General features: G+C 34.3%; 1 protein-coding gene across 1 annotated transcript; it reads left to right on the top strand.

The window, feature by feature from the left end:
• Positions 1–749: 749 nt before the first annotated feature.
• On the top strand, positions 750–12,326 carry LOC100372840 (ketohexokinase-like). The gene is made up of 7 exons (XM_006822126.2): positions 750–944; positions 2,210–2,326; positions 4,347–4,481; positions 4,954–5,026; positions 6,428–6,577; positions 8,298–8,386; positions 12,010–12,326. The coding sequence occupies exons 1-7, from the start codon at positions 853–855 to the stop codon at positions 12,266–12,268; spliced, it is 915 nt and encodes a 304-aa protein (XP_006822189.1). The 5' UTR covers positions 750–852; the 3' UTR covers positions 12,269–12,326.
• Positions 12,327–12,886: the final 560 nt, after the last annotated feature.

The following is a 12,886-nucleotide window of genomic DNA, read 5'->3' as shown; positions in this document are numbered from 1 at the left end:
AGCGCTTCCTGTGACGACACAACTCCCGCACACGTGAGTCAAAACAGATCCCTTAATATATACTAGTACCACCCAAACCAATTAGAGATGTATATTTGAGGGAAATTTTTAGATTGAGTCCTGTCAACAATTCTGCAAAAATTTCATACTGTGAAGTGGTGAACATGCCCTTTTACCTTGAACCTAATGCTCCAGTCAATGTAAACCCCAACCCCTCCCACCTTGGGCGATGCGGGACAAATGTGGGGCATTAGACAGGGTTTACCGCCAAACTGTGCCCGTGGGGGGGGGATGGCCGTGTTTCGTGTCCCGTCATCGCTAGTACTCTGCTGATAGCAAGCATGGCAGACAGTGGCGATCGGTGGGAGAAATATGGGGGTTTGTTTTGAGTGGGGATTTGCCTATCCATCTTGCCCCAGAAGGTGGGGCATTTCGCAAATTTTACAACAATAATTTCCAAATCCCCCACTAAACCCCGAGGTGGGGAGGGTGGGGGTTGACATTGACTGGAGCATAAATATCTTATGATCATTGGCCAGTTTATGGCAAGTCATTTTTTTTGTTATTGTATCTTTATCTGTTCACTCACTTGTGCAATACACATTGTTTTGTGTACCAGAAACACCATATTCAGCATAACCAAACAAATCAGGATAATGATTCACTCCTATAATGCTCACATTAAAAACTGCCACTGGTGGCGTAATAAACAAGTACTTGGTACTCGAACTCCGAAGATTGGTGGCGCTCTCACTATCTTTCCCATATTTGTGTCGGGGGTCAGAGCCAATAGTTGTGACCTATGCTCAACTTTATATAATAGCCATTTGCTAACTGGATATAGCGGTCCAAATGGAAGCGAAATGTGTTCTGCAAGTTGGATTGACTTGTTTGGACATTATTAACGTTCTAGGACATTATCCAGAAGAAGACACGGATTCCAGGTAGATATAGCAATGAACGTACTAACTGTGTTTTTGTGCAGTCTAAGACCCCTCTCTTATTATGAGTGGTAGGGGAATGTACCGGCGACTGACTAACTATGCCGATCCCACTTTAGGTCATTTTTTATTAGCCAAGAAACGTTCCGAGCGCCTGTGGTTGTAGCCAGGAGATAATGATTGTTGTAATTCGATTGACAATTTTTTTTACAAAATTTTGTTCTTCAAACAACTTATTTCCTGATAACATTTCAACCATGACTTTTTTTTTCTATGTCATTTTTTAATACAGTGCTTTCAGAAAAGCTGTTTAAGTATTTTTATAATTAATTTATAACAAAGCGAGGTATTTACTGATGTTTCATTCAAATCCAATTGGGGCAACTACTTTGGCTATAATATAACTTTCAATCAATCTTTTTTATTTACTAAAAAATATACGACTGTGATAAGTATCAAATCATATACAATGTTCTCACTGTATTTTCACCTGGTTTAGTCAACACTTTCTGACAAACAAGTTACGTATCTGGATTTAACCTATACGTTTATTGACACAACACTGACTTCAGCAGTAAGGTCACTAAAAAACTACAATTATAAAAGTTGAAGACAAAAACTAAAGAAAAAAAAAATAATAAATTAATGATAAAAAAAAATAAACAAACTACAAATATTAAAGGCAAGTACTCAAAGTATAGGTAAAACAAATCAAATGGTAATAATAAAATCTCAAATAAGTACATATCAATAGAAATGAGTACATTGTACAGTTGTCGAAGAGAAAAAAAGAATAAATATTTTATTTCAAATGCATTTTTCAGAAATTGGGAAAGGGAATGGACATGTGTTTGTTACTGTTATTTTTAAATTCTTTATTAATTTTTTCAGCCTCAATGAATAATTTATCTCTTTGGGTGCAGTACTGAGAACATATTAACACAAAATGTTTCTCATCCTGTATTTCATTTTTGTTGCAGGCTTTGCATCTTCTGTTATTTAATGAAATTAACATTGAATTTATGTATGTATGATATAATAAATACTGTAAAATACTTTATTATCGCTTGGAATTAATTTTCGTGAAAGGAATGATTCAGTGAAAATAAAATCCAACGAATATACTTTTTTTCCTATATTTTACATTCAACTCTTCAAAAATCAGTGAAAATGAATTTCATACAAAACTCCTAAAATGTCTTTTCAGCGAAAATTAATTCCAGCTAAAATAAAGTATTTTACAGTAATGAAATTCCTTTCAATATTAGATGTATGGAGCAGCATTGTTTACGCGGTGGTAATGCAGGGAATTCATCGGTTGTATTAGCTCAGCTTGGCTTACCATGTGAATATCTTGGCACCCTAGCCAAGCATAAATTGTCTGAGTAAGTACAAGTACAATAACACAGAACCCCTTTAACCATAGCCTAGAATTTATTGGAAGTTCAACTTGATATTCGCCACAAACACTTAGCTACAGTCCTAGATATCACAGTCCTTCTATCCCCGGTCTGGAAACGACCAGCGTTCTTTTGTCTCGCACCGCGTTGCAGGTAAACAAACCATTCACACTCGGCCGAGGGAGTCAGAAAGTAAAATTGGCAAATTTACTGTCATGCAAAGCGATACCTCATTGTATGACTTCACTTTGATCTCAAATTCGGGCAACCACAATGTAAACAAAACATGTAAACAAAATTATCACCATGAAATTTGTGGTTTTTGAACCCTGATATGTATCACAACCAGCCTACCTCATAAACATCCAGTTCCTGCCATGTAATGATTAATATCGGGAATTATGTTCATCTTCTAGTTTAATAAGGAAAGAACTTCGCGTACCAACATGCTGACATCGCTAAACACATCTTGTCAAAATGGCCTCGTTCATGTTAGCATGGTCGATCGAAAAACCTGCGATATTTCTGATTCTTGGGGGTGCATAACAGTTCAAGTCAAATATATAACAATTATTGACTTTACTCGATGAAAAGTATAAAACAATGCTACAATTTTTGTATATGAATGATTTTTTTCAGCACAGAATATCGTACATTGTCATTTCAAAACGTTGCATTTGCATTTACGATAGAAAAAGCATCCATAAAAATCGCCCAATTTAACATAAATAAAATTCGATGTGACAAAATAACAAATCAGCCCACCAATTTTTATGATATGTTTTGACCATAATATGTCAAAAACGAAGACAAATATTGGTGTTGCGCTGAGAAATAGGGTAAATAAAATAGAGTTCATTTGAATCACCCCTAAATCAAACACGAACAATTTATGGGTAAAGGTATGGAAATTAGTTGCGGAAATGTGTCGCTGCTGGTAAAATAGATGAATTAAAGAACTACTCGCCGGCTAAAATATGACCTTATACAGATATCCTGATTAAAAAATTACGTGAAAAAGCAAGAATTCTGGAATAAACAACTAAGTTGTAAAAAAACACATAGCACTGATGATGTCAAAAATAGTGTCTGACTGTGTATTGATCACGTTACAATGCTATGCCCATACCCGCAACGCGCCTTTGCCAGGGAAGGAGGTAATTCACACCTAATACAATGACTGTTTCCAGACCGGGGTTAGAGGGACTGTGTAGATATGTATCATTATTGATTCAGATTTAAGCATCACACATGTCATAAATTCTTTGATAAGAAACAAAATAATTTCTTTGCTAAATGCTGCTTGATTGGAATCCCCCGTGATTCACACGAGTGAAACGCAGCATAGTTTCTGATTCATGGATTATTGTTGTGAGCCCTTGTTTATCTACCCCTACAATCCATGATGTCATAGCAATTAATAAATCTATGTAACATCACAAAATATTCATCTTTTTTTAGGAATTTATTTTTTGAAAAATGCAACAGCTGAAAACAAATGAATGCCAATTTCTGTAACCTTGTGTAAAGTTATTCAACGCAGTTATATTTAAGCCACAATAGTTTAAAAATTACACAAACATTATAAAACAAATTATATTCTTAGTAAATATGATTAATGTCATATTCCTTTATTTAACCTTTTCACCACCAGTTCCCACTTTTCATCACAAACTCACAAAATAGTTCCGTTTATAGTCTGCACTTGATTGGGGCAAAAATAGCCAATTTTTTGGAGTAAAAACTGTAAACTGACCCAACTTTTGTCTGTTGGCTCCAAAATTAGGGTTCATTTCCAGAAATATTGAAGAATATCAGAAAAAAGTGCAGAAACATTTGGACGAGAAAGGTTAACTGGTAATGTTACAATTTGGAAACCAAAAAAAAACACTGATTGGATGGCCAAATTGAAAACCCAGCTTTATGCCTCAAAGTTACAGCCAATCAAATCAAATGAAATAATTACCATTTATAGCTTCGTCTGTATAATTTTATATATTAATAGATTGATAATGGAGGATCTTCATCATTACGGGGTTATTACTGATCACTGTGTTTATCACGATAATTGTCAAGTTCCCACCTCGTGTTGTATAGTTAACGATGCAAGCGGCAGTCGAACAATAATGCATAGCAATGCGTAAGTTGTAGTTTCCATAGCAATGTGTAAGTTCTAGTTTCCATAGCAATGTGTAAGTTCTAGTTTCCATAGCAAAGTGTATGTTGTTGTTTCCATGGCAACAAGTAAATTCTAGTTTCCATGGCAATGTGTGAGTGCTAGTTTCCATGGCAATGCGAGTTCTAGTTTCCATGGCAATGTATGAGTTCTTGTTTCCATGTAGATAGTGTTTTTTTGGCATGTTGTGAAATGTTTAATATTCATTTCTTTGGTTGTTTTAGAACAAAAACCAAATCCAGAATTTACAGTCTCCTATATTGTAGATGTGTAACTATATAATAAATACAGTATACATATTTGTGTAGAAATTTTATTTATTAACAACATTAGTGTAAACAAACAAAGTGTTTGTTCTTACACACATTGTATGGGATGTTTTTTGCACACATTTCTATACAGTGCTGTAACTCTTTTGATATTTTTAAATCTGTAGAAATCTACCAGAACTAAGTTGTGAAGATTTTGAAAAGCTGGACTTTCGTCGGTACACCTGGATACATTTTGAGGTATAAAAACAAAAACATTATAAAGATTTACTTTGCAATAGTTTTTGACAGATTGAGTTCCCAGAGCATATGATGTAAAACATGTAATTGTTGAAAAAGCGACATGCAATTTTAGGTAATTGTGGTAAAATGACGTAATCGCGAAATGTTGATTTAACGAATCTCTCTTGTCATTGTTGATTTCCTGTTTTCACAATACTTGTCTGTCGCGTGCCAAAACAAATGCGCAGTTATCAACTCCATAAAAAGAAAGAAAAACTGTCAATTGTAATTAGAAAGCGCCCCAGATTACTGTATACAAATCCCCAAGCCTTGGCCATTTTAAATTTATAATAAAGTCATTAGCGACATCTTAAATTAGCGAATCAGTTCTCTCGCTAAATTCGCTAAAAAGACATGTTTTCAGTAATTATTACAAAGCATTACTGTGACAGCAAATTATTTAAACTGTTAAATTTTATCGTAACACGAATTTCTATTTCCTTTCTTAGTCATTACAACTTTAATACTCTTGACTAAATTAAAATTTTAAACATAGTAATTCACAGGGAATTCCCGTGGAATTCCATGGATTTCTAAGCCGCAGGGGTCAATTTTTTTAGGGGAGGGGGTAAAAATATAGATCTTGTTTATTCACCCGAAGTAAACACACTGTCGGGTCATTGTTGTCGGCTGCAAGAGGCCTGTGTATGGTCTTAGGCCATACACCAACGACGCCATTTTATTGTTTCAATTGTTAGCAGAGCTGGAACGTTGTTTACAAGTTTCATGCTGCGATAATGGTGAAATTGGTTACAAAAGAAAACGAGTCAGCAGTGCAATAGATCGATAAAGACATTAAGAACAAATTTCGTTGGGCATTGCTTGATAAGGAAGTGACTTTGATCGTGTGAATTGAGAAGAAAGATGAAGTGGTAACTGGTGACCCCGGCTACTTTACTTTCAGCTGAAAATTAGCATTCCTATTCTTATCCCTGAATTCATAATTAATTCCCATAATTGTTATCCTATCATCCATTAAGTGTTTTCTTAAACAAAACTTTCATACTACAGTTAAAGGCATGTTAATATTTATAAATATTTTTAAAACCAAAGAAGGCATTTAATTGGATTGGTTTGCTCAGTTACTTATCAATCGTCACCTTGACCTGCCACCCCACTCTGCGAATAAGTTTTCTAAAGACGCATAACATTTATGTCACTATACACTGCCATTTTGAATTGATAAATATTTAAGTTTAAAACATTCATGCCGTTTTTATGGAAATTTATTTTTTACTAAATTGTAATGATTTTTTTTTTTAAATTGATATTTGCTTTTTCTACTCTGAAGTGTAAGAATACATTAACAAGTCTACAGTGTGTGTGAAACATTAAAACTTTAAATTTTTTATTATCCAGGGAAGAAATTTGAAAGAAATATTGAAAATGATCCTGAAAGTGGAAGAGTACAATAACAAAGAAAATACAAAGAAAGACAAAATTACAATATCTGTTGAACTAGAAAAACCCAAAATGAATCTCCATGAACTTTCATTTCATGGCGACGTAGTAAGTATATATATTCATAACTTGTTATCATATTTTTAGCTCCGCTGTCGACTTTGTCGAGCGGAGCTTATCATATGAGTGATTGTCCGTCGTCGTTCGTCGTCCGTGTCAATGTTTTACTTTTTCGACTTCTTCTTGAAAACTACAAGCCTGAATGATTTGATACTTGGTGTATATGTACCTTGGGTAGACTTCTCTTAGGTTTGTTCATTTCATGTTGATATCTTCAATTCTCTAATTTTGGTGAATATTTTTGTCATTTTTGGTAAAAAGTGATATTTTTGACTTCTTGTTAAAAACCGCAAGTTCAATTGCTTTGATACTACATATATAGGTACAACATGTGAATCTCTCTCAGATTTGTTTATTTCGTGATGATATCTTCAATTCTCTAATTTTGATGAATATTTTTGTAATTTTTGGTAAAAAGTGATATTTTCGACTTCTTATTAAAAACCAATAGTTCAATTGCTTTGATATTACATATATAGATACTACATGTAGACCTTTCTCAGATTTGTTCATTTCATGATGATATCTTCAATTCTCTAATTTTGGTGAATATTTTTGTCATTCTTGGTATGAAGTGATATTTTCGACTTCTTGTTAAACACTGTAAGTCCGATTGCTTTGATATTACATATAAACCGGTAGGTACTACATGTGGACCTTTCTCAGATTTGTTCATTTTGTGATGATATTTTCAATTCTCTAATTTTGATGAATATTTTTGTCATTTTTGGTAAAAAGTGATATTTTCGACTTCTTGTTAAAAACTTTAAGTCCGATTGCTTTGATATTACATATATAGATACTACATGTAGACCTTTCTCAGATTTGTTCATTTCGTGATGATATCTTCAATTCTCTAATTTTGGTGAATATTTTTGGTAAAAAGTAATATTTTCGACTTTTTGTTAAAAACCAAAAGTTCAATTGCTTTGATATTACATACTACATGTAGACCTTTTTCTAGATTTGTTCATTTCGTGATATCTTCAATTCTCAAATTTTGGTGAATATTTTTGTCATTTTTGGTAGAAAGTGATATTTTCGACTTCTTGTTAAAAACTGTAAGTCCGATTGCTTTGATAATATACATATTGTTCATTTTCTAATGATGTCTTCAGTTCTTTAGTTGAAATGTGCATTGCTAACAGCAGAGCTATCTCAGCCGATAGGCTGCTTGTTTATGATTCTGAATGCTGTAGTTGTAGTCAGTACCCTTGTAAACACATGTGGTCGAAACTAACAAGCCACCATAGAAAATATAAAAGTTGTGATATTCAGCACGCAATTATTTTGTACACTACAGCATAAAAGGTCCATTGTATGTTAATTTCTCATTAATAATTCAATGTATATCATGTGACTTTGAAAGTACCATTCTAATAAATTTTGGTAAACTTGAATGTTGCGCCCTCACCGATTTAGTCAAGATATTGATATATATTACACTAATAATATACTGTATTTGCTCTATTAATAATAATCCCCTCCCTGGGTATAAGCCCGCCCCTCAGTCTTAGTTATTTAATGAGTTGAGGGCATTCTCACCACACACATTTTGTAAGTTTTTTCACTTCGTCCACAGAGGGTGCTGTGCAATGACGAAATAAAAAAAAAACTATTCTGCACTTTTTATGGTGGGGTTTATGCTGTATAAATTCCTGGATACATAATAAAAATAAATTGACTCATATCAATTTATTAATTTTAGGTATTTTTCAGTAAAGATTATGCTAAGCACTTCGGTTACTCAACGGCCGAGTCAGCGTTAGATGGACTTCAATCAAAGGTCAAACAAGGGCAAGTATATATACTCAATAATGTGCAAAGAATTGCTTTTATATAAAAACTGACATACTGTAGAATACTTTATTTTAGCTGGAAATAATTTTCGCTGAAAAGGCTTATTGGGTGTTTTGTTTGAAATTTATTTTCACGGATTTTTGACAAGTTGAATGTGAAATATAGGAAAAAAAGTATATTCGCTGGATTTTATTTTCACTGAAGCATTCCTTCAGCGAAAATAGCGAAAATAAATTCCAAGCGAAAATAAAGTATTCTACAGTACTAATCCCAAAACTCCATAGAATACATTAAAAAAATAAAAATTGGAAATGTGTTACATTTATTCATGCATCGTCTTAAAGCGGGAGGGTCGTCACCTGTGCACGCGCCGGAATTGAGTCCCAAGCGACGATAACAACACACGCTTAAAAACGCAAAGGCTCATGGGTATACGCTTGTTTATAAACATTGACAAGCTATGGCCATCTTACGCATGTGCAGGTGATGACTCCCCTGCTTTTATTATCAGCCTAAAAGACAATCTTTTTTTTATTAGCTCCGCTGTCGACTTTGTCGAGCGGAGCTTATCATATGAGTGATTGTCCGTCGTCGTCCGTCGTCGTCGTCGTCCGTCGTCGTCGTCCGTGTCAATGTTTTACTTTTTCGACTTCTTCTTGAAAACTACAAGCCTAAATGCTTTGATACTTGGTGTATATGTACCTTGGGTAGACCTCTCTTAGGTTTGTTCATTTCATGTTGATATCTTTAATTCTCTAATTTTGGTGAATATTTTTGTCATTTTTGGTAAAAACTATATTTTCGAGTTCTTGTTAAAAACCGCAGGTGCAATTGCTTTGATATTACATCTATAGGTACTACATGTGGACCTCTCTCAGATTTGTTAATTTTGTAATGATATCTTTAATTCTTTAATTTTGGTGAATATTTTTGTCATTTTTGGTAAAAACTGATATTTTCGACTTCTTGTTAAAAACCGCAAGTCCAATTGCTTTGATACTACATATATAGGTACTACATGTGGACCTCTCTCAGATTTGTTCATTTCGTGATGATATCTTCAATTCTCTAATTTTGGTGAATATTTTTGTCATTTTTGGTAAAAACTGATATTTTCGACTTCTTGTTAAAAACCGCAAGTGCAATTGCTTTGATATTATATATATAGGTACTACATGTGGACCTCTCTCAGATTTGTTCATTTTGTAATGATATCTTTAATTCTCTAATTTTGGTGAATATTTTTGTCATTTTTGGTAAAAACTGATATTTTCGACTTCTTGTTAAAAACCGCAAGTGCAATTGCTTTGATATTACATATATAGGTACTACATGTGGACCTCTCTCAGATTTGTTCATTTTGTAATGATATCTTTAATTCTCTAATTTTGGTGAATATTTTTGTCATTTTTGGTAAAAACTGATATTTTCGACTTCTTGTTAAAAATGCTTTGATATTACATATATAGGTACTACATGTGGACCTCTCTCAGATTTGTTCATTTTGTAATGATATCTTTAATTCTCTAATTTTGGTGAATATTTTTGTCATTTTTTGGTGAAAAGTGATATTTTCGACTTCTTGTTAAAAACCGCAAGTCCAATTGCTTTGATACTACATATATAGGTACTACATGTGGACCTCTCTCAGATTTGTTTATTTCGTGATGATATCTTCAATTCTCTAATTTTGGTGAATATTTTTGTCATTTTTGGTAAAAAGTGATATTTTTGACTTCTTGTTAAAAACCGCAAGTTCGATTGCTTTGATATTACATATATAGGTACTACATGTGGACCTCTCTCAGATTTGTTCATTTTGTGATATCTTCAATTCTCTAATTTTGGTGAATATTTTTGTCATTTTTGGTAAAAAGTGATATTTTTGACTTCTTGTTAAAAACTGTAAGTCCGATTGCTTTGATACTATTCATATTGTTCATTTTCTAATGATGTCTTCACTTCTTTAATTGAAATGTGCATTGCTAACAGCGGAGCTATCTCAGCCGATAGGCTGCTTGTTAAATATGAAATTCCCAATTGGAATAACAGATGTTCCCAGTACTTGTTGAGTAACAGCAAAGACCTTATTATTATTATTAGTCCCTGTTCGGACGAAGTCCGAAAACGAGGACTTATAATTCGGTCTCCGTCCGTGCGTCAGAATCCTATGGGCCGATTCTGTTCATTCTTTGCATGTGCCTAGTACTTTATGTGAGACATATGCACATGCAGGGGTTTAGCGATTCGATTCAAAATGGCCGACTGGCAGCCATCTTGTTTTTTTAAAATGTTGTATTTTGGACATGCTTTGTCAGTTTTCATTCAAATTTAATACATAGATCATACATGTTAGGATACATGTCTCTGACCGTCCGCAAGTTCCAGAGTCTGTCTGTCTGTCCGTCCGTCCGTCCGTCCGTGTGTCAATCTGTCCAGAGTCATATTTCAGAATCCTGCGGACCGATTCCGTTCATTCTTTGCATGTGCCTAGTACATTATGTGGGACATATGCACATGCAGTGGTTTAGTGATTCGATTCAAAATGGCCGACTGGCAGCCATCTTGTTTTTTGGAAATGTTGTATTTTGGACATGCTTTGTCAGTTTTCATTCAAATTTAATACATAGATCATACATGTTAGGATTCATGTCTCTGACCGTCCGCAAGTTCCAGAGTCTATCTGTCCGTCCGTCCGTCCGTGTGTCAATCTGTCCAGAGTTGTATTTCAGAATCCTGCTGACCGATTCCGTTCATTCTTTGCATGTGCCTAGTACATTATGTGGGACATATGCACATGAATTGGTTTAGTGATTCGATTCAAAATGGCCGACTGGCAGCCATCTTGTTTTTTTGGAAATGTTGTATTTTGGACTTGCTTTGTCAGTTGTCATTCAAACTTGGTACATAGATTATACATGTTAAGATACATGTCCATGACGATTTATTTCGCAATTGGATCAAAGATGGCCGACTGGCAGGCATCTTGTTTTTTATGCGGTATCTTGGACGTGCTCTGTCAGTTTTCATTCAAATTTGGCACATACATGTACTTTATACATGTTAGGATGCATGTCCAATTGACAGCTTTCTGACTTTTTGGCCTTACTACTATATTTCCACAATTTATGTATCTTCATTCGTATTTGGCACATACATCATACTTATCAGTGTGTTTCATAATCAGATCAAAAGATGGCCGAATAACAACTGTTTTTATTTTTGGCCATATTACTACTACACGGAACACGTGTTTTGATATAAATAAACAATCTGTTGTATACGCCACTTGGAACCCACTTTTCAAGGATACGCTCGCGACAACCCCTTCGCTTTAATATGACGAGCACAAAGGGAATTTTCAAAAATTTAACGGGGACTGTGTGATTTTCAATGACTTGTGTTAAAGTGGGAGAGTCGTCACCTGCGCACACGCTGGAATTGAGTCCCAAGTAGTGACGATAACAACACACTAAAAATGCAAAAGCTCATGGGTAGACGCTTGTTTGTAAACAATGGCATGCTATGGCCATCTGACGCATGCGCAGGTGACGACTCCCCCGCTTTAATGTTACCAGAAAATACAAAAACGTAACAATCATATTTTTTTTATTTTACAGTGCTATTTTAGTGTGTGCGTGGGGTGAGCACGGAGCTTGGGCAATGGAAACCACTACTAAAGTCAAATATCATTCATCAACGTTCCCGCCTGACAAAGTGATTGATACATTGGGAGCGGGAGACACGTTTAATGCTGGCTTTATTTACTCACTTGTTAATAAACAAACTATATCAGAGGCCCTGACTATGGGCTGTAAAGTCGCTGGCAAGAAGTGTGGGCAGCATGGCTTTGGTGGAATTGCCGAGGGCATTGTATAGTTTCAGTTGTGTCTCATACCATATTTTAGAAAAAATAAAGCATGTAAAAAATTAAAAATTTTACTGATTATTATATATAATTATATTACATAATCACAAATACAATTTTCTACATTGTGACTGAGATGTGTGGTGTATTTTGAAATTTTGAAGGGGAGGTGTGGGGTTTGTTGTTAATGAAGAACCTATGTTGAAGCAGTCATACAGAAGCATATATTTGATGGAAAAATTGTTCAACTTGAACTACAGTTTGTTCTGCAGATGTAATTTGAGAGTCTGAAAATGTTGTGTTCCCCGGTTACTATTGAATTGATTTCATATAATCATTCTGATTGGTGTAGTTTTCAGATATTTCCCTTGACTGATGCTTATCAGAGATCATAAAATCTATGTATGGAAATCAAGATTTCACAAATTCAATTTTGTCAAACTGCATTGGTGTGTCAGAACAAAAGATGCGTGCTTTACATAGTTTGTTTTATGGGCGCCTACAATACAAAATTAACATTTACAAGCAATTCTATAAATTCGACAATGATTTGAAAATGTGTATTTCACAGATAACTATCAAAGTAAGAAATCTGAAGTTATTCTAAAAATTTAAGTTGCAACTTTTGC

The sequence above is a fragment of the Saccoglossus kowalevskii genome, chromosome 14 (assembly GCF_978046115.1).
Source record: "Saccoglossus kowalevskii chromosome 14, keSacKowa6.1, whole genome shotgun sequence".
Classification (NCBI taxonomy): Eukaryota; Metazoa; Hemichordata; class Enteropneusta; family Harrimaniidae; genus Saccoglossus; species Saccoglossus kowalevskii.
The sequence above is the reverse complement of the archived record's forward strand: the minus strand, read 5'-3'. Positions and strand labels throughout refer to the sequence as shown.